The sequence below is a fragment of the Ambystoma mexicanum genome, chromosome 6p (genome assembly GCF_040938575.1).
Source record: "Ambystoma mexicanum isolate Mex_15411 chromosome 6p, UKY_AmexF1_1, whole genome shotgun sequence".
NCBI classification, from domain to species: Eukaryota; Metazoa; Chordata; class Amphibia; order Caudata; family Ambystomatidae; genus Ambystoma; species Ambystoma mexicanum.
In genome coordinates, this window is record NC_090935.1 from 361541654 (window position 1) to 361569591 (window position 27938).

Here is a 27938-nt window from a genome sequence, read left to right on the forward strand (position 1 = left end):
GCGGGAGTAAGGCAACCAGTGGCTTTTTTCTCAAGGAAATTAACTGGTTGTGAGCAAAATTATTCAATCTCTGACAAGGAATTGTTGGCCAGTCGGTCAGCATCTTTGGAATGGAGACATTATTTACTGGGGGCGAGGCATCAGGTGGTGTTGGTAACTGATCATAAGAACTTATAATATTTCAAGACCACTCAAACTTTGAGTCAAAGACAGCTTCGATGGTCCCAGTATTTTAATGAATTTGATTTTGTGGTGACATTCAGGCCCAGGAGTAAAAACGGAAAAGCGGATGCATTATCCCGGCAACAAAATACAGACAATACAGTAGGGGAAGTCAAGACCATTATTTCGGAGTTATTGGTGCGGTCACAAAACAACTAATTGACCACATAAAGAAAGTTTTACCCTCCAGGCAACTTCAAAAATGGAAGGCCAGTCACCCGGCACGTACTGTGCAGGAAGGGTTGCCTTAACACCAGGGTCATTTGTACTTGCCAACTAAAAAGTTGCAGGAAAAGGCTTTATATTGGTGCCATAATTCTCCCCTGGCAGGACATGCAGGTCAGAGAAAGATGCAAATTATGTTGGAGAAATATTTTTGGTGGCCTACATTGAGACAGGATGTGGAGAGGTATTTGTTACAATGTGAAAATTGTGTGCGTAACAAGGCAGATCATGTTAAAAAGAGAGGTTATTTACAGCCATTGCCAATTTCGGAAAGAGTATGGACTCACATTTCAATGGATTTCATTACTGATCTGCCTCCTGATAACCAGTTTGACACCATTTGGGTGGTGGTGGATTTTTTGTTCAAACAAGCTAATTTTGTTCCATGTGTCTTGGAATTCCTGGGGCAGGCAAGTTGGCAGAGTTGTTTTTACAACATGTTAGATTGCATGGTTTACCAAAGTGTATTGGCTTGGATAGAGGCTCCCAGTTTACATCCAGATTTTGGCATGCTTTCTGTCGTATGCTGGGAATCAACTGTGCTCTGTCTACTAGTTATCATCCCCAGACAGATGGAGGGACTGAAAGAGTGAATCAGACTTTGGAGCAATACTTGAGAGGTTATCTAGGAGATGGCAGGGACTCATGGGTGCAGGCGGTGTGGTTGGCAGAATTTACCTACAATAATACCTTTCACAGCTCATTGGGGATGGCACCTAATGAATGTTTGTATGGACATGAACAAAACATGATACCCGAACAACTACCGAAGATTGAGACAATGCCGGTGCTACAAGAACGTAAACAGTTGCTTCTTGAAGTCAGGCACAAGGCACGCACAAAGAGCCAAGAAAGCATATAAGAATCAAGCCGATAAGCATCGGCAAGAGAGTCCGCGTTACAAAATTGGGGATCGGGTTTGGTTATCAAGTAGAAACGTATCCTGGTAGGATCACGTAAATGTATGCCTAGATTTATTGGTCCTTACGACATCATTAAGTGTGTATCAGATACTGCGATGAAATTGAGTCTGCCAAAGACGTTACCGGTACATCCGGTATTTCATGTATCTTTGCTTAAACCTGCAGCTCCTTGGATGAAGACTAAACGGCCTCCGCCTATGGTGAAAGAAGGACACATGGAGTATGAGGTGAAACGCATTTTGGATGCCAAGAAGAAAAAGCAACAGTTATAGTACTTGATTCAATGGGTAGGCTACGGACTGGAGTATTGTTCATGGGAGCCGGCAGAAGCAGTGCATGCCCCCCAGTTAGTGAAACTTTTTCATTAGAGACATCCGCAAAAACCTGGTCCTGGGAAGAGGCCTGGGAGAGGAGGTAATGTGAGGAATAAGGGCTAGTGTCGCAAGGGAGTAACAAGATTTGCCTCCTGAGACGCACACGGCGCATACGGAGGTACAGACTACAATTCCCAGCAACCCGTGGGAGTCTGTAGTCCAGGACAGGTGCGCGTTGCCACCTGCAGTGATTTCGGGCAGCATAAAGGAGCAACGGCGCGTGAACAGGTGTGGCTTATTTTCTGTGGGTTCGGTTGGTGTTGGAAGCAGGACGGCGGAGCGCTGCAGGAATCCATGGCAGGCTGATTTTTGGCACCGCGGGTGCTCGCTTTCATATGAAAGAGCGGGCAGGCTGGTGGCTGATCACGGCGTTCTACATTCACTCTGAGAAGTCCCGCGGGGCTCTCGGAGCTCAGATAAGTGCTCATTACATTGCGGGGTGGGGGCCAAGTTCATCCAGTACGGCAACAGGCATTTAATAGTTTTGACTGCAAAAGTCGTACGGCAAAATACTGGGTGTTAACCTTCGCATTCTTAATCAGCTTTGTGAACCACAGAACTGTTTATGCCTGAATGTATGGCTAATAACGAGTGCTGCTAACTCGTTGTTATAAGACTTTGTATGGCCTTCGGGCAGAGCAGGTTCTGTTAACTTCCAGGAGTGTTATTACAGGAAAGGGAAGTTTATGTATTTATGTGTTGCTTAAAGCTTTCCCAACGGGCCATGTGTTTTGTGCCTCATATATGGGAGATAACCCCATTGTCCTGTGTTCATCCTGCTTGCTATGATATGTGTTTTGTTATGATACACAGTGTTGTTTATTCTCCATGTTCACACGTATTGAGGTGTGCTTCTGTTCTGTTTGGATGTAGTCCTGTTCCACAGGTTACTCGAGTGTCATTAGGCAGGTATTAGATAGGGAGGGTATTTTCCTGGTGCTTCCCCCTCCCTATCCAATTTAGGAGTTCCCTAATCCTTTTTCCGGTGTTCCTAACTCCCCTACCCATCCACAACCTCTCCCTAACTCCTCTTCCCCCCATTGGCTGCCACATGGTGTCCTGTATAATAATATCAGGCGCCTGTGGCAACCACGGTGGGAGGGTCGAATTCATTTGGCTTCTGTGGTTCGGGGGATAGTGTTGATTCCTCTCCTCCATTATTGTGTGTTCTTGACAGATACCTGGCGCACAGTTCACCCAGGGGAGAGGGCCTTCACTTTTTATTCCCCCCCCACCGCACATATTCCTGTATAGATTACTTATTAGTGGGGGCGGAATGTGAAGGTGCTGTGCTTGGCGCATCAATTGATATTGTCGCCTGGTCAGACCACGAGCTCTGCACATTAGACCTAGATCTGGGACCCTCCCAAGAGGTAGAACGGAGGTGGGTCTGCAACGACTATCTCTGCAAGGACCCTGTGTTCAGAGGCACTCTCTCTGACTCCATAAAAGACTACTTTACGACAAATGACACCGGTGGTATGTCACTGAACACGGTCTGGGAAGCAGCACAATATGGGGAATCTTGATAGCCGAAGGGATGCATCAAAAAAAATATAGGCTAAGGAGGGAAAAGGAACTCAAGCACGAGATCTCGCGACAGGAACAAGACCTCCGCAAACACCCGACAAATGCAGACACCATTCTGGATCAGATCAAAGGGCTCTGAGAAGAACTAAAGGAAATCTGGAATGGCAAATCACTAACACAACTGAAATATCTTAAACAACATTTTTTTGTAAAAAGGCGATAAGGCTCACACAAAGCTTGCCAACCGTCTATGTAAACAAAGAGCGGATAGGGCGGTACACAAAATCAACAACGAACAAGGCACAGCGCTCACCGACCCCCATGAAATCACAAAGCGCTTCTCTGAATTTTATACTTCACTGTACTCGGCAGAAGGAGAAAGCTCGGTCACAGAAATTGAGAGCTACCTAGCAAAACTGCCATGTCCCCCGATAACACGAGAACATTTGGAAATGTTAAATAGTCTGATTACCACCATAGAAGTCCAGAGAGCTATTTCTAACTTAAAGGCAGGCTCAGCTCCGGGGCAAGATGGTTACACGCCAGCCTTTTATAAAATAAATATTAACACTCTCAGTCCCTTTCCTCACTAAACTTTTCAATTCAATTCTGACAACAGGACAAGCCCCTTTGTGATTTACTGAGTCATTAATAATAGTGATCCCCAAAGAAGGGAGAGATGCCACAGAATGTTCGTCATACCGCCCAATCTCACTTATTAACGTGGACGCGAAGATCTATTCTAGCATTCTGGCTGCCCGCTTAGCCCAAGTCCTTCCCCAACAGGTTCACACCGACCAAGTCGGATGCGTGAAAGGTAGGCAAGGGGTGGATAACATGCGAAAGACCCTAGATCATATGGTTGATCCTAGTGATGCAAAGAACTGCCCCATTCTGCCATCAGTCGACGCCGAGAAGGCGTTTGACCGCGTCAAATGGCCCTGCCTACAGGCAGTGATGAGCTGGTCAGGCTTAGGAGAAGCATGGACCCGAGGGGCCAAAGCATTGTATCACAACTCCTCTGCTAAAGTCTCAGTGAATGCCATTGCCTCAAGTCCTTTCACACTGACTCGGGATACAATGCAAGGCTGCCCTCTCTCCCCCTTATTATATGCCCTAGTGGTGAAGCCCTTTGTGCAGGGGGTCCGAGCCAATCCTCTAATTCATGGGATGTCACGGGTCGGAAAAGAATACAAGCTAGCAATGTTTGCTGATGATATTCTGTTGTATCTCACTCGAGCGTTACACTCAGCCCCCTGCCCTCTTTGATGATTTGAAGAAATACAGAGTGCTATCTGGGTTCTGGGCGAATCTACAAAAAACAATAGCAGTTCCCCTGAAACCAGACTCCGAAATTCCTCCCTGTTTGGTAGCGGAATGGGGCTTTCAAGTGCAAACGCACGCCATTAGATACTTGGGGGTGGAGATCACAGTTCCCCTAGCAAACCTATTCGATGCAAATTACATCCCCCTGTGGCCTACTATTAAAGAAGATCCCAACAGATGGGCCAAATTACCTCTTTCCTCGGCAGCACGGTTTACTTCCATAAAAATGAACATTTTACCCAGATTCCTATTCCTTTTCCAATCTATCCCAGTGATTGTCCCTGATACCTTTCTAACAGAGGTCAAACGTACACTTTTAGCATTCCTCTGGGCAAATACGAAACCCAGAGACCCGTACACAACTCTTATTCTGCCAAAGGAGATGGGAGGCATGGGATAGCCGGATTTAGCAGATTATTATAGAGCCTCCCGACTTTGGATCCTTTCAGACCACCTGTGGGAAAATGCCTGAAAAGCAATTGGCGTCTCGGGAGAACACTTCTTTTGCACCAGTCAGTCTTGGTGAATGGTTAGGGGTCCCTCTCTCTGCCATGCCCCAAAGGATACGAGAACACAGGGTTCTATCTGTGTTATGGTCATTATGCCGTGCCTCGCGCCTCATGAAAGGGGTCACAATCTGGCCATCCCCCCTCAGCTGTATTTGGTCTCCCCCCATACGCAACGACCTGAGCTGGGTTCTCCGTTTCCGACCATGGTACGAAGCAGGTCTAGTGAGAGTAGGGCAAATGTGGAGAGGGGGCTCCTACATTTCCAAGGATGAATTAGAGGAAGCCTTGCACGGGACCACAATTCCCCACTTGCTTTACCTCCAATTGAGAAGTATCCTTAAGGATCCAATGTGGGGTTGTTCCCTCCAACGCCCTCTCACACTGTTTGAACAAATCCTCAGCGTATCCCAAACCACTAGAGGCTTAATAGCCTGTTTGTATAAAGCACTGATTGCTAGGCGTCACCTTGCACGGCCCACATTCGAAACCAAGTGGGACACAGACCTAGAGCTTGTAGACCAGCTAGAGGTGTGTGGAGCTCGTCAGTATCTGTGCAGTATAAAATGCACAACACACGCCTTTTGACAAGATGGCACTACACACCCCCCTGCGACTATCTACGATATTCCCAGGCACCTCCCCTTACTACTGGAGAGATTGCGGGGATACCTGTGATTACTGGCATCAGTGGTAGAAATGTGGGAAAGTCCAGACATACTGGAAGGAGGTCCTAGGGTGGATCCATGCAATAGATGGTATTACTAGAACACTCACGCCGTTGTTAGTATTGTTTGGGGTTGAATCAAATGAAGAGGATTCATATATGTAACATGCACACACATGCCCCGAAACTTGCTGCTTGCAGCGAGAATCTGCTTAACGATTAAATGGAAAAGTTGCACCCTACCCTCCGAAAGAGAATGGTTAACAAAAGCTCACTCAATCTATGAAATGGAAAGCCTCACAGCCACACTAATGGAAACCCACACACAAATAGACCTGATCTGGCTACCCTTCAAAGAATATTACTCAGCATATTGGGACTCCCTCAAGCTACTTGACTAACACTAATCATTGTTGTCCCAAGCATTACTTACTTAAAAACCAAGCGCACATTGCTGCAAACGATTCTGGTCGTACTGCATGTAAAACTACTGTGGAACTGTAAATGTCTTCCAAGAATTACAACGTTACTCTTATGCCACTTAAGATGAGTTGGGGAGGGAACAGGTAGGGGGAAGGTGACGGGGGGGGGGGAATAAATAAAACAAGTTAAGGTCTTACTATTGCCATTTGACTTCTAAGCATCTAGATCTGTGACTGCTACTGTGAAACTAACATGTAACTCCCTCACACTTGTAAAATCAATAAAAACTATTTTTTTAAAAAAGAAAGAAGTTGGACGAATCTAACACCAATAGGCATCTAAAAACGTGGTAATATTTATAAAAACAGTCAGGCGGACTGTTTAACTTTTTCTGTGGGTCAAAAAGTTAGGAATGTTTTTTGACAGACAAAAAAACAAAAAAAATATCGATGTTATTTGTGTCAGAGACCTCTGCTTGTGTGTGATCTACAATACATAGGCGGCAAAGGTCCTCAGTTTCTACAACAGTACTGCTGTCTCTATACTTCCAATAGTTCTCTCTGATTATTAGGACACATCTAGTAGACACATAAAGCCTAATGGCTTCAAGAGAATTGACAATAATCATGTATAGTTTGCATCTTATGCAAGTCGTGGCACCATGCACTGGCCCCTCTAATGCCGAGAGGTAGCTCCTGTTGACTGGGGGTGGGTGAAGGGGATTCCCGACTGACAGGAGCTGCTTTTAACTTCTGCTCATCAAATCTTCTATTCCTTATCTACGAAGGGCTGGGAAAGACAGATCGGGAAAATGTTTGTATGCAAACCCCTCTGGCCTGCTTTCTGAGCACCTCCACTACACGTCTAACAGTACAAACCTAGAATCTAGCCAGAACCTGAGTCACTCACCACTGTAGTGCATGCTGAGGATTTAAAGATGGGAGGCACCATGAGTAAAAAAGACATTTTTTTAGAAATGTTGCCAATTAAAATTTATATATGTTAAGTCAATGTTTTTGCAGTTGTCACTTTTACTGTATATTTTCAAATACAAGCCCAGCAATCTGGCCTTTGTGGCTCAACTCCAAACTCCATGTAAAGGGACTGCAGTATTTTCTTGAACTGTAAAATTAGTATATTTATTCTGCTGTTCATTGCTTTATGGCCCAATCCCTACCCAAGAATATGCACTGTTGGTCATCCAGATACAATTCTAAAAATAAAATGTCAAGTGTTGATATTTGCAGAATATTTTGAATGCTAGTGTCACATCTCTCCGTCTCTACCTCTGGGTGACGCAGTCTGCAGTCTAATGGGGTGCGTTGTCAGCCATCACCAGAGAAGACCCTGGCTTTTTAACCACTACCTGGAACCTCTTGCCCACTGCATCGCTACTTTTTGCTCCAATTTTCAGTGTTATGCGGATGACACATAGCTCTCTTTCAGGCTCCCCTCAGCCACGTCTGCTCCTTCTCTCATACCACTGTCTGGCCGCAGTTCAGGATTGGTGTGCCGCCAATGATCTCTGCCTGAATGCCAGTAAGACTGAGATCCTCCTCATCAGCACACCTGCTCCCTTCTTTACTCTCTTTCTCTGGCCGCCCACTCTGGGCCCTCTTCCTGCTCCCTCCTGTGAGGCTAAGAACCTTGATGTCATCTTCGTCTGCCCCCTCTCCTCACATCTCTGATGTCTCTAAGAAGTCAAACTATCAGCTGCACCTACTCAGAGGTATTCTTCCTTTTCTCACTTCCCCCCGGAAGCTCACTGCCTCCAGAGCTCTGGTCCTCTCTAGGCTGGACAACTGCAACAGCCTCTTTCTAAATCTGCCTGCCTCTACTCTTCGACTTTTACGACTTATCCAGAACAGGACTGCGAGACTTGTCCTTGGCTGAAATCTCTTCACTGACTCCCTGTGGCTGCAAGGATCAAGTTCAAGACCCTTTGCATTGCCCACAAGGATTTCTGGGGCATGGGACTGCACTACCTCCAACTTTCTCTTCCTAAACATCGTCCTTCTCAAGCTTTCCACTCATCCACCTCCAAATCTATGAGGGTCGGACGCTTCTCCAAGCAGAGAGTTGGGGCAGATCTCTCTCCTCGGCTGGGGCTTCGCTCTGGAACAGCCTGCCTGTCTCAAACTTGAGCAGAACCATCACTGGTTCCAGAAGCAACTCAAGACCTTCCTTTTCGCTTCCGCTTTCTCTCTTCCTCTAACCTGCCGATGTCCCAGACTGCTCAGCGCACAGGTCTCCTTGCTACCCTTCTGAACTCGGGCCCAGGTTCCTGCATGTTCAGTTCCCCTTGCGCTGCCTGCGAGCTTCCCCCTGCACTTAAGGGTCTGTACCTGCAACACAACAGTCCCTTCCCTCGCTTATGAGCCAGCTGCTGGCTGCACATATTGAGTTACCTGTGCTTTTCCCCTTCCCTCCCCTCCTGGCACTTCTCCCCTCCCTCTTCCCCACACTTGCGTGATCTGAATGACACAAGCCCTAGTAAGATCGATTTTGTCCTCCCTTTGTTTTCCCATCCTAGTCTTGTCACGCCTCGAAACACTTGAATACAGGCGCGTTATAAATGTCATATCATTATTTAATATTTCCGTTCATAAATCTGAATTTCCCAAAATATGGACTTCCATTGCCATAATACACTTTAAGCTATCTGAAAAACCCAGCTGCCCAATCCAGATAGACACAAAAAATTGCAATTAGGGGGTTGCACTTGCCAACCTTACTGATTTAGGTAGTAGGCTACTGCTTTTTAAGCAGTCCTACCGCCTACAGATTTGGGTGACAGATCCTACTGCTTTTTACAGGGCAGTTAATTTATGTGACTTTAAGGCAGGCTGCTTGAGACCCGCCCATGACAAAGCATGCGACACATTAGTTAGTCTGTCTGTGCGGTGGGCAGGTAAGTAATTATTTTGAGTGATGGGCTCAGACCAATCCAGTGACCCGACAGTTACACAACTCTGCCCTGCACTCTGGCCTTAGGTGAAGCACCAGTGAAGGTAAGTGGCACACCATCACATAGCATCTGCATATCGGACTGACGAGGGTATCAGTCTCCATGTTGTTATGTTATTAATTTTGCACTGCAGGAATACATATGTATTGCCCATGCTGCTGCTACAGAGCAGTGGCAAACGCTGCCTACCAGCAGGGCTTTAAGTGGGCCGGGGCTGGGCCCCGGCAGGCTCCGAAATTTCGTTTTGTGGTGGGGCCCTGCCGGTGCCCACTAATCTCCCCTTGCAGCCCCAGCCACTACACGAAAAGGCTTTTTTTCTACAGCCTGAAGCTCTCGCTCGTGTGCGAGAGCTTCAGGCTTCAGAAAAAAAAGCCTTTCAGCCATAATGGTGGCGCCGCACCTGCGAGGCATCCCTTTAATGAAGGGATGCCTGTGGGCCGGCGCCACCATTATAGAGAAAACGTGAGGCCGCTGGAAGCAGAGGCCTTGCTTTCTAAATAATGAAGCTCCCGCGGATTCGCGGGAGTTTCAGTATTTAGGAAAAAGGCCTCTGCTTCCAGCGGCCTCACCCTTTCAACCTTAATGGTGACGCTGCCGAAGGGCAGCGCCACCATTAAGGCTGAATAGACGAGGCGCTGTCCACTGCCAGGCAAGCCTATAGAAAACAAATGCAGAGATCAGCACCCTCTCCCCCATGGGGAGAGGGTGCTGATCTCTACAAAAGGCTGCCTGGCAGGGGTGCCAGTAGCCCATTGAGCCGAGGCTTGTCAAGGGGGCGTGGCCTCACGAGCCAGCAGGACCCCCGCTGTTAGGCCACGCCCCCCCCCGATGAGCCCCGGCTCGATTTGTAGTGCCACTTAAGGCACTGCCTACCAGCTCTGTGTGATTACCTTCTGTGAATTTAGGTAATTGAATTCAGTGTTAACTTACCATTCAGAATTATGCATTTTAAACATTTGAACATCTTTCCATTTTGTGCTGTTTGATGGTATTTTAGATATCATATCAATGCTCCAGTGGTGCCAACAATGTATGTTTTGTATTCTCCTGTGATGTAATTGTTGTGCGAAGTATTATTTTTGAAACTTGAAAAATCCTACATCTTTTTGGCCACAGAAGTTGGCAAGTAGGACTCTGGTCCCTAAAAACCACTTCCCCGGGCAATGCGACACATTACGGCTTGAGGACACCTGCAGAGACATATTTGTGTCTCCCTTCTGCTCATACAAAGAACTAACTTTATCAATAAAAACCAAAATAAAGGTTTTGACCTGAAACGTATACGTGGAGGTCTGCTACTTTTTATACAATCACGAAGATCTGGCGACGTGACTGCCCTTGAGGTACCCATTATACATTAGGGTTCACCTGCTACTTCTACACCACCCATGTAATATGGGACACCCACACTACTATAATTGATAACCCTCCCATCCACCGTTCTCTGTTAACCTCAAATTACTCGTACAGCACCGTTTCTTCCTAGCTAGGTTTAAAATAGAAACCGGCCTGGCAAGCAAGGAGTCGCTGTGCAACTTTGGGAGGTGGGGGCCGGGTACAAAAGGTGAAAGTAGTTACAAGAGACAGTGATGCGCAGGGTTGATTAGAGAAATGGAGTTCGGTACACAAGGATACGTAAACACGCCAACGGACGGGAATCCATAAGCAGGCCAATGGAAACCTCAAGATTAAACAGCAGTAAAGGGCCAAGGAACCTTCGTGTTTATCTTCTGTAACTAACACGCTTGATACGCATTCATATGTTCCTATTGTTTGCGGCACAGACGGAAAAGCGCCGAGACTTATTTGTGTCCTCCGTTTACCATTTTCCCAAGCGTGTTGTGTTTCTGTTACTGGATGGTCCACACACGCATCGTTCAGTACAACGACGGACAGAGGGGACTGTGCAACAGCTCTAGTAAAAGCAATAAAACGGTTTGTCATCATTTGTTTGCGCCCGGGGCAAACACGTTCCCCGCCCACCCTTGGGCCAGTCATCGATTAAGCAGCTCTGGGCATTGCCGCCCCGCCCACAGCCCTCCGCGCCTACCCCCTGCGGCCCAGCAGCCGCCTCAGACCGGACCGATCCGGTTTCGGCCATTCTGTCGTACCTTGGTGAATGAAGGCGGGCCACGAAAACAAATCCCGGCGCGTCAACATTACGTACTCACTGGCCTGGGAGGGGCAACGAGCGACATCATGACAGGCAACCCACACAACCAGCCAGGACAGGCCAGACTGGCCGTCACCTGGTTCTGTACGCGCGTGCTGTTTACAGGGCTATTCTGGTTTCGCATCTGAGGTGTTGCTCGAAAGCGGGTTATTCTAGGATATGCGGTTTTTGAGTCTTTCACGCTTCTATTCATGAGTCAGTACCTGAGGTACTTACTGTGATATGGACCCAACCCTCGGTGTTTAATGTACTTCGATGGCACGTTCAAAGTAGAGCACAGACCCGTTACCTTTTTTATTTGTTTAAAGTGAGAGCTGTGGAACACGGTTTGAGTTACCACATTTTACCGGAATAATGCGCCCGAGATAATGGTCATGACAGTTTATCATGAAAAGTAAAAAATAAAAATATTGCAATTTTTCGGTGGCCAGATCCCCAACACCCTGCTCCCCTATCCCATTTAGAGCATCATGGACACAGAGTATTCACTACACGACTCTTCGGTACGATTAAATACGCCTTGTGTGGGCCATGGAATCGGGGCCAGCTAGCACTGGCTTTCTATAATGTCATACTCGTAGCAATGATCGCATTCATGGGTTTTTGTATTGAGGAATGGTAGCAATACAAAGGTTCTTGGTGTTATGGGTGTCCCATGACCCCCACTCACGATGCCCGTAAGCCCCCAACACGTACAGACACGTCTGTACTGCTCGGGCTTCCCGGTCGCACCTTTTATTTATACTGCACGCGGCCCCTTGCGCGTCCTTCAAGGGGCAGCGCCACACTTGGCACTGTTTATATGATATTTGTGAAGGGATACATTTAAACCATTAGCAAAGTATTTAATCCATATTCTTGTTACATTTGTCTTATTTAACGCAGCAAGATCCGAATGCAGAACGGTAAATGGGTTATTGTGGTAATCAAGCGGATTCTGAATGTCTAATATAGCACCCTTCTGCCAGTAACGTTGGCCTTGTTGAGCGTGGCTCTGTAAGGAAGGAGGGCAGGATGCGTTAGTTGGATAGCGGCATGGGACAATTGATAGATGCAGGTCAGAAGTCCCAGTTACTGTGTGTTGTTAGGAATATCTCCGTGTTGTTTATGCTTGGTACCGGTTACCCATATATGGGCAGCCCTCGGATTGTAGAGTGCACAAATTAACAGCATGATGAAATACACTTCTCGACTACGTGTTCAGCCACTTGATTTTAAAATATTATAGAATTCAAGCACACAACCGTGAATTAAGGTATTTTGCTGAGCTTTTCCTTTGCATAAAATGTAGACTGGTGTTGAAAGGTTATTTTAAAAATAAAAGGCAAATACCTGCAGTAATTAACACTGTTCACATTATTTGAATCAATGGCAGAACACTGATTATTTGAAAATAATTTGTGTTTTTTTTCCCACTATAAAAACTTTAAGGTGCTGTTAAGTTGAGCAGATTTAACACAACCAAACCCTTGGAATTTAGAGGATGTAGTTAATGTTAAAGGATATTTGTACTGCGGACTATCACCACCGGAGTGGTCCCCTGGCGCTCTGGCGGCTCTGAAAGAGGGAGTGGGGGGTGGGTTAGTGGGAATGAGCTGGAAAAGTGCTAGACAGCAGTGATGTGCTGTTGGCAGCCTCAGCCCGGTGGGTCCGTTGGCTGGGCTTGGGGTGTTATACGGTCGATAGTCATCGTGTGCTGTTGTGCAAGTCTATGTGCGGTTTGTTTTGTTGTTGCAGTGTAGTGAAGTTTGTGTGGTTTGCTGCGTTTTAGGCTTGTGGTTGTGTTTGGTTAGAGTTTGAGAGGAGTATGCAGAGGGATGAAATTGTTAGTGGATTGGTTAGTTGGCATTGCTGTCCTTGCAATTATGTCTAGGTGTGATGCCTACTATCATTCACTATTATGTCGGAGTGTGGCACTTGCTAATTTTCAATATTCTGTCTAGATGTGAGACAGGCTAGTGATAACGATTCCATTCTAGTGTTGCACTTGTCATCATTCACAGTTTCATTTAAGTGTTCTAACTTTCACGTGTAGGAAGCCATGACCAGCTTAACTCAGCACGTTCCCGTTGATGTCCCCCACAATGCCATTTGGCCTTTTACCATGACCCGTCTGTTGCACCAATAGGTTTCTTTAGGGCCCACTGACCGTGTTCACTTTAAAATTAATTCTTGCAGTACCTGTAAAATGTGTGTTTATTTTTTATAAACACCATTTTTCTGATGCCTGCGGCTATTCCATTCATCTACCCATAAGCTGGGTTATGCCTGGTTATAACGATTATACGAAAAGGCTCGAAAAAATCAGCTCTTCCCCGCCCTCACAAGCATCCACAAAGTGACCCCCCCTCCTTTTCCCATGGTCCCCCGACTCTCCTCAGGTGATTTTACCCTTCCTCTCCTGTTACCCCCATCACTCTTTTAGTGTGCCGCACTAGCAGCGCCGGTCAGATCTTGATTGTAGCCAAGGTTATTCCTGGGTAGAATCCAGGTTATGCAAAACTGTTAGAGTTTTAACTCGTTTCCCTGACCAACTGCAACTCCCACTCCCCCAGCCCCACCTCGAGCCTGATGCCATTTCATCCTTTTTCCACCTCCAAATGGCTTTTTTGCACTTTTCGTTTGTTTTCGGCCAACCCAGTTTATAACCGCGGTTATCTCTTGCATCGGACAAAAAAAGGGTTGCTTTTCCAATGCTGAAAAGCCTCTCTGATGCATCATGGCCCAAATGTATAGCTATAATTTTGGGAGAAGGGGCACCCCTTTCTCTGTCAAATATTTAACAGCTTCTTGATGGAATGACGCCAGACCCTTCCCGGAAATAGAAAGCTTTGTGCCCAAGTTGTTTCGTACCTGGTCCAATTCCGTGCAGCGCTTTTGGTTGTGCAGACATTTTGACTTTTTCTCTCTGGGGAAATGAATGAGAGTAAAACAAAAACAGTGTTATTTGTTTTTGCTCTCTTAATGACTTTTATTTTGTAACTAATCTTTCCCAAAATGTCCAGTCTGATTGGGTGGGGGAGGGGCAGTTACAAACTTTGTGTTTGCAAAATATCAGGCAGATCCATCTTGCAAGGTTATTTATATATCACTTATGCTTAAGCCCTTTACATAGAACACATATACAAACAATATCACCCAACCAGAGTTGATACTCATTTATCAGCCTCAGAAGGATGAAAGGGTCGGTTAGCCTTAGAGATTCGGAAATGCAACCTGCAGAACACACACAGATCACACCAGCGACCGCCCAACCCACAGAGCTATCCTGCCAGCCTCTAATAATGAGCAGAGAGCCCAGTTTGTATTACATGCTCAGAAGGGGTTCAAGCTTGAATCTCTATCACACGACATATTTCAAATATAAAATTCAGTGGTCATTCCTATGTTCCCCAAAAAAGCTTTGCTTTTATGCAAATGGCCAGGAAATTACATTAGTTTGTTCCCCCACTTTCTCGTAATTATTATTTACAGGAGGGCGATTTACTCCATTGGCTTGTTCATGTACTTTTTGGGAGGGACATATTTACAAAACCCAGAGAAATTAATGTACAACATGCAGACGGGATGCATACAAACATCTGACAGCATGCCGAGTGACCACATTGTGACTCCATGATTTAGTACCTCCTGCAGGTGACCTATAGTTGCACTTGATTTTCTTTCTTGAAGAGATCAGGTGCGGCTCAATCTGCGCTAGTGGTCTCCCTTGTAGCCCTATCTATGTCACTCTGACCACTCCCAAGTCTCCTGCACGCATCCTTGAGCACAGTTTGTTAGTTTACAGCACTCCCTACCTGGTGTTTGTTAAACTGCTAAAGATATCATTCACTTGAGGTTGTCCCTTTAAGCAATTGTCAGAGAAGATGTCTTGATATCAGCCATCATATTTTTGAAAATATACTCAATTTCCGGTTTTCGGCTTTGTTTTGTAACAGCAAAACTAACTACCATCCCCTGGCCTTGACAATCCCCACCCTCTTTACTTTCATCATGTCATTAACATGCTCAGAGAAAAACTCTACTGAGAAAGCAAGGGTCTATGGGCCTCATTACGAGGCTGGAGGTAACCCTGTAACATCGATTCCGGCGCCTGACTTCCCGGTGCCTACCGGGACATTACGAGTTCCAGAAGTGCGGGAAGTTGGGCGTCGGATTTTGTAACTCCCCATTGCCATAGAGTCCAATAGAACTCTATGGCAGTGGGGAGACGGAAGCACCGTTTCTAACGGTGTTTGAGCTTCCGTGAAAAGTCTGCTAACTGCGGGCAATGCGCCCGGCAGGTCAGACCTGCCGAGTGCAACGGCCCTGGCAGGCAAACTCTTATTGTGACGGTCAGGAAACAAGGGTGCCAGTCAGCTCACCGGCACCCTTGTTTCCAGACCGCCACACTCGAAATGAGGCCCTATGTGTTAGTCAGAACCAGGCATAGAAAGCAAGGGTCAGTCTGTGTGTTAGTCGGAGCCAGACATAGAATGTGCACATTCAATAGGTTGTTGTCTTACTGTGCTTGGCCTGTAGCTCCAGGTGCCTAAGTATTATCTGGGTCCTGAGGGAAAATTGTTAAAACAAGAAGACCGATTTAGAAAAAGCACTTTGAGATCGCTCAACTGTCATGCCCCAGTCGCATACGAGTGCTCGCAGAGGCTGATGGGAGGGGCCAAGCCGGAAGAGGGAAGCAGGTGATGAAGGCAAGTTGTGTATGTGTGGGTCGAGTGCGCAGAAGACTGACAGGCCCGGCCAAGATGGAAGACGGAAGCCACAGGTGGTGAAGGCAAGTGTGTATGTGTGGGTCGAGGACGAGTGTTTGTTGTGTGGACGGTAGGGGGCGGGTGGGCGAGTAAGTGTGCATGTTTCTGTTTGGAAAGTGTGGGTTTGTGTAGAAATGTTTATGGCGGGAAGGGGTCATTGCTTTCTAGGGGTGTGTGCAGAGCTGAAACCCCTCCCCCTCCCCCCGCTCTTGGACTCTGATTCATCAATCTGGTAAAAAGCTTCCACACTACAGGTTCCCACTTGAGCACATGTCAAGTCCATCACACAGCCAAACTCCATCTACCTCTAGTACTAGGCATTGTCTGGCCTAGATATTGCCATTGCTCAAGCGGAACACAGCGCTCTTGAAATTTCTCTCATGCTGACTGGTAACTAATCGCAGCAAAGAAATGTGCATACCACAACCGTATTATCTCCCTCACATCCTACCATTTTTACCCCACTGAATTTTTTTGCCAAAAGGAAACTGTGGTTTGCCAATCCCCCTAACCCGCAAACCTTTTTCTACTATCATAGACTACGGTATGGCGGCACCCTGACAAGGCCACAATATTCTACATTTGGAATAGCCTTGGATGCCCTAAGACCACTACCGTGATGATGGGCTCAGTGTACATATTGGATAATGGGGACAGGGATAAAAGAAGGAAGGAGTAGGGGAGAGAAAGGGCATTAAGCTGTGACAGTAATTGCGTTGAATACAATGGTCTTTGTGTGCAGCCATTGGAAGGCATCCAAACATCTGAGGTATCCTGCATTCAGTATATTTGTGCTGTACACCGCAGTTTTATCGAAGTAAATTAGTATGTTATTTAGGGTGGTATATGGGGGACATGGAGGAACCCTCGATTTTAAAAGAAGACGAATTAAAACTAAATTGAACACGGAGTAATTTACTTTGATAAAACCATGCAGAGCCATTTCTGCGTATTACGTGTTGGGCAGTTTGCAACTGAAAGCCATTAGTTAGCATAGCCACCCTAGAGTATCTGCATGAACTATGTTCACGCTAACATTTCTTTAACACGACCCACACCGCCATTCAACGAGCACGGTGTCACTCAAACAGTAAGGTCATTTCAGTTCATCCAGTTTTCCAAAAGGTACAGCCACCTTTCAATTTAAATAATAAAAATGTTTTAAAAATCTTTACTTCTAGACCTAATTCTAGATGTAAACAATCTTAATATCTTGTGTGGGGGACTATCCAATCTCTGTATGCCTGTCAATTGAGCATAGTGTGATCGCATTACTCGCCACGAGCCCTGCGACACCCATGTTGCTATTTGTAGCTAGTGGGTAATGCAAGACATGCTGTTAATGACAGCTATGTGGATTGTTCTTGTGAATGCCCTGTATGATGGCCACTGTCACTTAAGGTATATCTAGAGGATAGGTGGCTGGGGAAGCATGAGCTGTGTTGTCCCCATAGAACCCAAAATGAGGCAGGTTCCATGTGGAGGAGAGTCTTCGCTCCTGCACAGCTGTAAAGAGTAAGTATGCAGGCTCTTGGAGATCTTAAGTACCATATCAACAATGTCATACATAGCATGAAAAGGAGGATCAAACTCCTTCGTACCCACCATGTCAAAACTGGACAAAGTAGGGCACACAGACCTGCACTCATGCCCATTGATACAACTAGGTTAAACTAATGGTAATAACGCAAGTGCATGAAGCAGTCGGATCAATGGCACACATGGCCTTTTAAAGCTGTTAAGACATGGGTGGGACCTTCGAAATGGAGAACCAGGACGTGCTCTTTAGAAGTGAGTATTCTGAAGCACAAAGAGTTTCCAATTGTCTCGTATTTTGTGGGACTGTCCCTTTTTATTGGATTGTGTCCCACCTACCACACAGTCTGTCTGGGACGGCAGGGAAATCACAACTTTCCTCCTCTACATCAGTATCGGCTGTTCAAAACCTTCCTAGCTCGGAGTTCACACTTAGTGTGATTATTGAATTACGTGATAATTCAAAGGTCAGGCAAGCAGAGGAACTCCCCATGAGGTCCCGCTTTATGTCAGCAGAGCATTACAGTGAGATTGATTGGAGGCTGGTGGCACAGCTGGGCAAGGACTGTTGTGTGACCATACATGAGAGAGGAGCATAACTTTGTAAGCTGTATACAATAATGTTTCAAGTAGATGATCTTCTAGTGATCTTCTAGTGCATTGCATTACATGTGCATGCTGCTACTGTAATCTCCCATGTAGAATGGGGGAAATAATGTTCTAATCCAATTGATGATGCTCTACATCAGGGGTACACATTTCAAGGCACAAGGTAACAGCTTGGCACCCCCTCAAATTGTCCACATTCACAGAGCACATCATTTCTTAAATCACCAAAAGTTAATTATCAGTAGCCAGTCGCTATTGGCGAGAGCAAATGTTGAGGCACGCGCAACATTAGGTCTCAAAATTTGCAATCGAACGTTTATTAGTGATAATTCGTTCTTGGCGAATAAGATATTGTTTTGAGCCGGTCTTTGTATTAAACCATCTGAATTGTAAAGATACCTAGAAGAACAATTGCCCGTAAAGAAAAACAAAAATACATTATGCAAATGGGCACAATGAATGGCAAAAGTTAGGCAGTAATCTATCTACATGGCACAAAAAAACCTGTAACACAACTAATATCACTACTAAGAAATTCACTTTATTAGTACGCACTTGTTTTAGCTGCTTGGCTTAATGGTGCTTCCTCGTTCAAACGCAACCCCTGTTTCTTCCTGAGTTACACTTCTTAGGTTTGTGGTCCCAGCTCGGCCTGGTTGCCATCATTGGGTTTTGATCGGCATAGTTCGTGTTTGATGTACGGATGCCTAGAAACTTTGACACAGAGGCGCCTGAAAACGTCCCTGTCCCCATAAAAACACATTACACTGAACGCTAAGTATGATGACAGGAGCTGTTCTTTGCTGCAAACGTACAGCCAGCACTGTTTCAAGACGGATGTCGTGGCTGAGAAAATCAGGATTGTCCTATCTCCACTGACTTCTGTCGTTAAAGGACCCGTTTAATGTATAACGGCTGGCAGAGCGGCCCCTTTCCCTGCCAGCCCGTCCAACAATTTGTTTTGCAAACGCCTATTTCAGGGGCGCTTGTGCCTCATTGATGGCGGCATACGAATTGGTGAATTTTGTTAACTCCTTTAAGGAGTCGCTAAATAGCTTTACTTTTGCCGCTGCTGCTGCCTCTGACATGGCTAACTCGCTGAGTTTAGGGTCTATCTTTACAAGGACTGATCTGCGTCTCTCGCTCTGTTGGCGTTGCCTAAAAGGCAGATCACCCAGCCTGCCATTATTGTTGGATGTATAGCCTCATTCTTGTCTTTAGCCTCATCCACCATCTGTGGTATCTTATCTTGGCCTGACTGGAACGCCAGGACCTATCCAGACCTTTCTTGGTATCTTTTGCATATTTGCTCATAAATGTTACCATCTTGTCATCGATTTACGGAGTCTCTGCTATTCCCTCCGGAAGATGGGGCCTCTGGCATTCCGCCCTAAGCTTGTTCTGGGCCTCCTTTTGTTAACAGCGTTCTCAGACGCTTTTTTAGATATGAGGCTATTTTATACGGCAGCTCCAACTCCACAGATCACGGGGGGATTAGCACATCCGGGTCAAGTCCTCCCGGCATCTTCCTCCGTCTGTGGCTTTCTTTTTCGTAGTAGCTTTCTTCTCCCTCTCCTCACTGCAAGATGATGACACTTCTACTTCCTCTTCCAAGGAGTGATCTTGCCATTTGTCATCCTCTTCTGAACTCTGAGGATGTGTCGTGCCACTTGCTCTCTTTCCTCCTGGACTTCACTGCTTTTTTGATTGATTGATTGTTTATTTATTATTATGTGCTTATATACAAGTGTTTCAAAGCGCACCCATTCATGGGAGGGGACGACATAAGGAAGACAAGACAAGCAATGTTGCTAGGCATGGTACATTCAGATCATGCAGGTGCAAGGAAAAGGAAGTGCATGAAGAAAGGGGGGACAATAGGGACCAAGTATGCCCAGTCCCATCAGAACATCGGTTAAGTGCAGAGAGATTCCACTCTCATGGGTAGTAACCTAAGTGCAGTAGTGCTGCGGCAAGTGCAAGGCCCTGTGAGGCTCTGAAAGTACACCAGGCAGCCAGTCATTGAAACTGAGCAGAAACAGAGGCGAGAGGGTGACAGAGAAGAAAGAGGTGGTTAGCAGGGAAGAGGGCGGGGGAAGGAGGCGGCGAATAGGAAAGTTTTGAGGACTTTCTGGAACTTAAGGAGCTCCGACTCAAGACGGAGGGAGGCTGTTCCAGAGAGAGGCACCTGCAGTGGATAAAGATCTCCCTCAAAGTCTCTGCTTGGAGAAGCAGCTCACCCGCAGAAAGTTGGAGGAAGAAGAGCAGAGTGTTCGGGAGGGAGAGTATTTAGGAAGAGAGCATTGCAGATAGAATGGGCCCAGGCCCAGGAAAGCTTTGTGGACAATGCAAAGGGTCTTGAACTTGATCCTTGCAGCCATGGGGAGCCAGTGAGGGGATTTTCTTATTCTCATTTTTCTGTGGCGTGCCTGGGTGAGGGGGGGGGAGGGAGCAGGGAGGGAGGACCTTGGCATCTCGTGCTTTACACGCTCTTTTTCTTCCCCCTTTCTGTCTCCCATGTCCACCTGCCCCCCAGAATTCTTCCATACCTTGCGAGAACTTCAGCCAGTCCTCCATAATGGCCAATTGATGGGATCCCCCCAAACTGGTTTCCAGAGCCTTCTGAACGACTTGCCCCAGACTGTGGTGGCTCCTCTTCTGGCTCACTTGTGCTCTACCTTCTTCACTGGAGGTCAGATTGCCAGAATAGGCAAAATATAGATATTGACAGTGGGCCTCTAGGCAGGCAAAAAGCAAACATCAATAGGGGGCATCCAAGGCAGGCAAAATGCAAACAACAATAGTGGGCAAAGTGCAGATAATAGTGAGCCTCTAAACGGGCAAAATACAAACAAAAATGCGACAACAGCTTTGTGTCCTGGCGTAGGGAGGCTGAGTTCGGTTTTATGCAGCTCAGGGTTATTGGCATTACGAGGTTTAGCTAGGTGAGGCTAATTAGCTTTAGAGTCTAGAGTTGGGCAGCTACGGTCTCACTAAATGCAGCTCCTGGTTAGTTACCCTTGTGAGGCTAGATACAACTCGGAATAAATTACATTGAGAGGCTAGAATGTGGCTAGATATGAATGATAAGCCTTAGCCGTGTGGGCTCAAATATGGCTAAGTACAGATTAAAGTTAGTTGCAATGCGACAAAATACAGAATGAAGACAGTTGCATGTGGGTACAGACGCAGCTTAATGCACACCAGTGACTATTGTTTCAGAATGCGAGGGGCGGTCATTTGCAGGAGGGCGCAAGTGCTGCTCAATAACATGTATTAATGTTTAGTTCGATCACCAATAAAAAGCAGAGGCAGTCGTTTGCAATAAGGGCACAAGCGCGACACAATATGACTCGCATTAGCCCTGTCTCATTGTTGCAGTTGAACGCTGATACTCTGATCATGCTCAATTTGGGGTTGAAGGAGTCTTGTGAGCATGGTATAGGATGAGCATGCAGGGCTAGGATCCGAGTGAAGGCTAGGTACAGCGTTGAGGCGGTCGTGCTATGGCAAAAGTGTTCGAACAGTTTGTCTGCAGGGCTGGGGTCGTCGGCCAGGGAAGGACCGGTCGTGCGGCAGCCGTAGGCGTTGGGGGTGGCGACTTTAGGATAGGATCATAGGGGTTTGCAAAGCGCAGGTAGAGGCAGGCACTGCAGTGTAAGCCTGCTGAGGTTGGCAGGTAGGCTTACCTTAAACCTCATATTGAACGGTGGATGGTCCAAGCGGCGCGCACCGGCGCAAACAGGAGTATACAGTGACTTAAGTGAAGACCTTTGGTGTAGGGCCGGCTTCGCCTGCTGGCTAGCGGATTGGGCAGTTTAGAGCTGCTGCAGCCCAATCACGTGCTTTGGTGGAGTGGAAGTGAGAACAAGAAGAGTTGGTTATGTATTATTGCTGTTAGACTGTCGCGTGTTTATTTTTAAAGTCCAATACCAATGATCTACTAAAGACTCGAACTACGTCGGGATTTGTAGTTTTTCAATTTGTTTCACTTTGATATTGTTATTTTGATGTTGCTCGAGAAAGTGAAGAGAGCCCATAATCCGGGCCTTGACATAGAATTGTTGTGTGACATACAGTACTTAACCCTAGTTTTGTAGTGCAGTGACTCATGAAAGAATGCTATTCATTTAAACACTCGTTTTATTGGTTTTACAGGATGGAACGCTGAGGGCAGCTCCTTGGGATAGGAACCTGTCTGACCTTGATAATCTGCTGATAAAAGCCTCTGTTCCGAGAATCTCTCCCTGCTACCGTCTCCCGCATTGCTCTGCACCTCTCGTCCCTCCACACTACCATTCAACCCTCCCCCCCACCAGTCCACTGACTTACCTGTGGGGGCTTCATACTGCCATAGTCCCCTTTTTACTGACAGACCCCACAAGTCCACCACCATGGAAAGTATAAACGGGGCCTACTCAAAGTGCCCTCTTTCTCTTGTTTCCGTGCTCCCATCTTCTCTTGGTCAACACTTCCCTTTAATATGAAAGAACAAATGACCGTGTGCACCCTTTGAAAAGGGAACAATTTGTTTGGTCTGACGGCACCCTTACTACCTCATGCTTGATGCTAGGTTGCTAATGGGGTTAATAGACACCAGGGACCCTTAATCGTCCAGTAATAACCCTAAGCCATTAGTGAAGCCCTTGCTTTATTCTAGCCAATCACCTCAGGCTTGCAGGCCATTACGAGTACGGGTAAGCCTAGACTACACAGCTCCCTCGGCAGGGGCCATTAATGCTGTATTCTTAGCTAGATGTTAATTCACCTCTTTTGACCACAAACAGCGTGTTATGGGACATCAACCGATCTTTGTTTAAACTCAAGACTGTCAAGTTATCATACTCCTCAAACGATTTTGTGTGTGGGCAGACTCGACTAATTGCAGTTTGGGCATAAACTCCTTAAGGCAACACTAAGCCTACGACCTTGACATCCAAAAACAAGGCCATCTGCTCCTACCCAAGTCACACAAACATCATGCACAGTGTTAGGGAGAATTCTCATAAATGTGCTAATTCCCTTCACCTTAGAGACCACCAGCAACTTGGATTTTGAGGACTTGATTTTTTTACCTGGAGAGAGCATAACCCTTTTTCCCACTCTCTCATGTGTTTTACTCTTGTGTTTTTTTTTGGTTATGGAGCCTAACCAACTCCATAGGCATCATTTTTTCATTTCAAACTACTGTTTCCCAGAGTAAGTAAAGTGAAATTGACTTTACTAGTCTTTTTAAATCCTAGACCCAGCACACCCTATCTTACAATAGAGTGCTGGAGGGGTTACTTAGTATCCCCTGTGTCTAGAAACTCATGTAGCAGTCAAATGCGGTTACCAGACATTTGGTCGAAAAAAATTGGTCGACCAGACAAATGGTCGAACCAATTTGGTCGAAAACCAAATGGTCGAATTTTTTTATTTTTTTATTTTATCCCTTTTTTTTATTTTTTTGGGGGGGTCCCCCCCACCCCCTTTTTTTCTCTAAAAACCCCTTTTTTTACAAAACGAAAACCCGAAAAATAAATATATAAATAAAAAAAAAATTCGACCATTTGGTTTTCGACCAAATTGCGTCGACCAAATTGCAGTCGACCAGTTTTTTTTCGACCAAATGACTGGACACCGTCAAATGCTACCCTTTCCTCTCAGAATGGCTGCTGGCAGTGGTTTTACAACAAACTACCATGATTTTTCCCGACCGCAAGCACCAGTAGCGTTAAATCGCAGGAGCCATGTTTTTCAAGATGGCGTCCGAGCCCCCTCTGTAAAAACAGGTCCCAGTCTTCTTTTTTCACCATTTCTATGTGGAAAGGTCCTTCTAGAGTTTTGCTCTGCGCACCAAACCAGGTTTGGTCTCTTTTCATTCGCCTTTGGCGGGCTTCCGGAGTGAAGACCGCCCCTGGTGCCCGAGTGGCTGGGGTGGGCAGGAAGTGAGGGAGGTGCCTTACACTCCCTGTGCTTGGTCTCCTAGGAGACCCAAATGCACTCTGCAGTGATTGGCTGGCTGAATGTCCGGCAAGGACAGCCACCCAGCTGGGTGAGTAACAGCTAGGCTGGACTGAATGGGAGAGAACTAAATAAAAGGCCAGTCTCTTGGCTTGGAAGGCAGAGTCGACTACTGGAACGAAAGAACCAAAGACGAACTTGAAGCGGACGGCTGCTGCAACTCCTGGACCGTTGGTTTGCCCGAAGAAGCCCTGCTGCAGGTCCGAATCGCCAAGTGCACCTCGACAGAGAAGCCCTGAAAGGACTTCTCCCTTTGAGTTGGTGAAACCAATCAATTCGACAGTAAGCCACCTGGATACCAATCACGGAGCTGGTTGCATTTTCCTCAGAGTGCTGCAGGAAACCTTAATACCAGGGAGAGAGACACCACTTTGTGTGTGTTACTTACAGCCACCGGAATTGAAGTTTGCCAATTACTAGCTTTTTGACCAGTCCCAGTGCAGTGCAGGAGTCCCCCGACGTCCTCCCTCTTGTCCCCACGACTGAGGCACAGGAACAGCGAGATCTGCAGGAACTGCCAGGAACAGAAGTCATCGGCTGCATCTTTTTCTTCATTGAAAGGTACTGTGAAACAAGACTTCTTTTTACAAACTTCATCCAAGAACTTTTTACCAGAACCGCTTTATCCTATCCAAGACTTTAGCCCATTGACTTTGGCCTAGCCTATTGAATTAAATTGACTCTTCTGGCGAAGTTTTTGCACTGTCTAAGAATAACTGTAACCTTTCATGTTCTAATAATCTTTGCCTTTTTTACTCCTCTTGAAAAGTATTCTGATATAGTATTGAAGTATATTTGTGTGTGATTATATTGCCTCCTTCTAACGAATGTTTTATAACTGACAGATAAATAAATTAATAAGTATTTATCAAAGAAACCTTGAGTAAAGAAACCTTGAGTTTAAGAGTTTACTTGAACACTTGTGATTGTAGACCTCTGTGTAACATCATTACTGCTCAAATTCCCCTCTTGACATAAGCATGGCTGCTCAGCTCTGCTACCAAAACTGTGTAGTACAGACTTATACCAAAGGTTGGTTTTGCTTACACCTGTAGTCCTAGTTGTGTGTAGTGGTCCCAAGGGGTACTGCATCAAAACTTTGCCTAACCCACAACAAGAGTAATACTTCAGACTTGCCTTTTACCCCAGATGCAAGTCTACCTGGCACCAGCAAGTTCGTGGACAAAACAACACTGCCTAACGCTCTACTACCAATAGTGACAACTTTACAGTACCTACGTGACCTAAAAATTGCATAACTGGTGAAACAAGCGACACCTGCCCACCATATCCGTTTCACCACACAGTAAGATGTCCTAGATCCCCACATACACTATGTGGAATGCTACCTCTGTGGCAACTAGCCTTACGTAAGTAAGCAACCAAACAAATGGCAGATTTCTGCACTATTTATAAAAACAAATTTTAAAATGTCTTCATCAAGAAATGAAGGCACATTTGTATAACCATTATAAATCGGTTTTTGAAAGTACCATGTTTCAATATTTTTATAAGATAACCTAAAGTTATCTCAGAACCACCTCACGGAACACTTTGAAGGCCGGTCTCAGAAAAGCACTAAAAGATCAACTTAACTGCTGCGTTTCTGCAGGCACATTTCGATTAGCACTAGGGTAAAGTAGATTCAACGGGAAACACTACAGGCTCAGTGTTTCAATTAAAAACACGCCTTATTTAATGAAATCAGCATTTATACTGGGTCTGTTACTGCTGTAGTGATCTTCCACATAAGTTTGTCCTTGTGGATATTATACCATTTGCCTATGCATAGGTTTTCAGACCTTGGTCTGCGGTGGGCTGAGAAGGACTTTGGAGAAATCAGAAGCAGAGAGCATGCAGTAGGAGGTAGGCAAGGAACGGCAGTAAGGTGGTTCTAATGCTGACAATATTATAGCTGGAATGCCAGTGCAGCTATTTTAGAATGGGAGAACATTTGTGGTTTCTCGTTATGAGTTGTGCTGTTGCGTGTTGGGAAGCTTCAAGTGGGACCAGGTGCATCGCCAGAATGTCAGCGAGGAGGGAGTTTCCCTCATCAATGTGGCAAATTATCAGGGCCTGGACTGTGGTTGTGAAGTCCTTGGGCCCTCCAGAGGAGGGCCGGCTGGTACCAGGCAGTTTGGGCCTTTTTGTTGATATGCTGTCCGCAGCAGAAACAATTGCGTGTAGTGAACCCCAGACATTAGTGAGCCAGGTAAGATGTGAAGCAGTCATGGTGCTTGCTGGTTATATAAGGTTTGACGAGCCGTAGAGCTAAAGCTCGCTTCTTGGTGTCAGACATCTAGTAAGCAGGAGCTACAGCTGGAAAACCAGGAGCAAGTAAACTGAACACTACAAATCCAACGTCCACATGAGATGCACACTTAATTTTTTGGCTATTATCTATGCTTAAATGCGTCCATCATGTGCCTGAATTCTTCTTTATTAACATTCTCAAACACTTAGAATTAATGTCACAGATGCATGTTTGAAAAGGCACCAGTTAGCCTGGGGAGCTAATATTACCTCCAGGTAGCGGTTGATTTTACGATAACCACGCTCTCCTAGGGTAAAAGCAGGAGGAGGATAGCTCTTAGCAATTTCTAACCCTGGACTGCTTATATAGGTGACCGAGTAGGATGAATTCAGTCTTTGTGGGCTCGAGCTTCATGTGCTGGTCATCCAGGCATCAATAACGGCTAAACAATTCTTGAAGCACAGGATGTCGTAGGTACCATTGAGCTTTAAGTATATTTGGATATTGTCTGCTTATTTTTGGAGTGAGATGTTGGGGTCTTTGAAAAGTTATCCCAACATCTCCAAGTATAGATTAAAGATCACTGGGGAGAGGGTTGGGCCTTGGGGGATGCCGCAGGTGATCGGGTGGCTGGCTGACCTGAAATTGCCCACTGGGAAGGCTTGGTGGCTGTCCAAGAGGTACGATGCAAACAAGTTGAAAAACTTTACACCTAATATGAAAAAACAATCTCCTCTCACACTCAGTCACTGGTACCGAGCCTGGTTCCTTTCTGCCATATTTTTAAATGTACTATGGGATACCTACAATACGAATGGTCTGCATAAACAAACTACCTAGCACTTAGCTAGTGCAGAACCCCGCCGTTCAATGGCCCCTGGGGAGTTGTGCTTCATCATTGTAAAGGTTTTGCTCTGTCTCCAAAGCAGAGAGGTTGAACCTCCTTGAATGCAGCTTTTGAAATTTGGAAGTGTCTTACCCCCTCCACATCTTTTGGAGCTAATATTACACTGACGTATGTCCAGTTACGTCCCATTGAAAGAATGTTTTTATTGTTGAAGTAACATTTTATTCACGTATTATGATTTTGATGTGGTAAAATGTGCATTGTCCCTTAAGTTAGTGTGTTGCAGCACTAACATTTTTCTTATCGTGAATTATTGTGGTGCAATTACCCAAACCATTGTTATAAAAGAGAGAGGAGGGAAATGGGGTTCTAAAATGAGAATATCTTGTTGGCATAGCAACTAGCAGTGCCATGGTATGAAATGGCCAAGAGGGAAGTAATTCAAATCTACAGTGCACCTATTAATCATACGTGGCCACACCACTAAAAAAAGAAGACAACTCTGCTACAAACTGGCCCTGGGGAAGAACACCCTATCCCTAATGGAGGTGCCTCGCCCAAGGTGGCGTGTGGTGCAGCGCCTATCTAACAGAGATAG

The 27938-nt window shown here is 45.9% G+C and overlaps 1 protein-coding gene across 3 annotated transcripts in view; it reads right to left on the reverse strand.

Moving 5' to 3' along the window:
• Positions 1-27938, reverse strand: part of RANBP3L (RAN binding protein 3 like) — a 235833-nt gene that overhangs the window by 180033 nt on the left and 27862 nt on the right. Inside the window, exon 2 of one of the 3 annotated variants that reach the window (XM_069627138.1) lies at positions 14191-14245. The exons of 1 other annotated variant lie outside the window; for it this stretch is intronic. In XM_069627138.1, the coding sequence (XP_069483239.1) occupies positions 14191-14245 (55 nt within the window). Of the gene's footprint in view, positions 1-11275; positions 11352-14190; positions 14246-27938 lie in introns of those variants that run through there. One more of the 3 variants, XM_069627139.1, reaches the window with a different exon arrangement.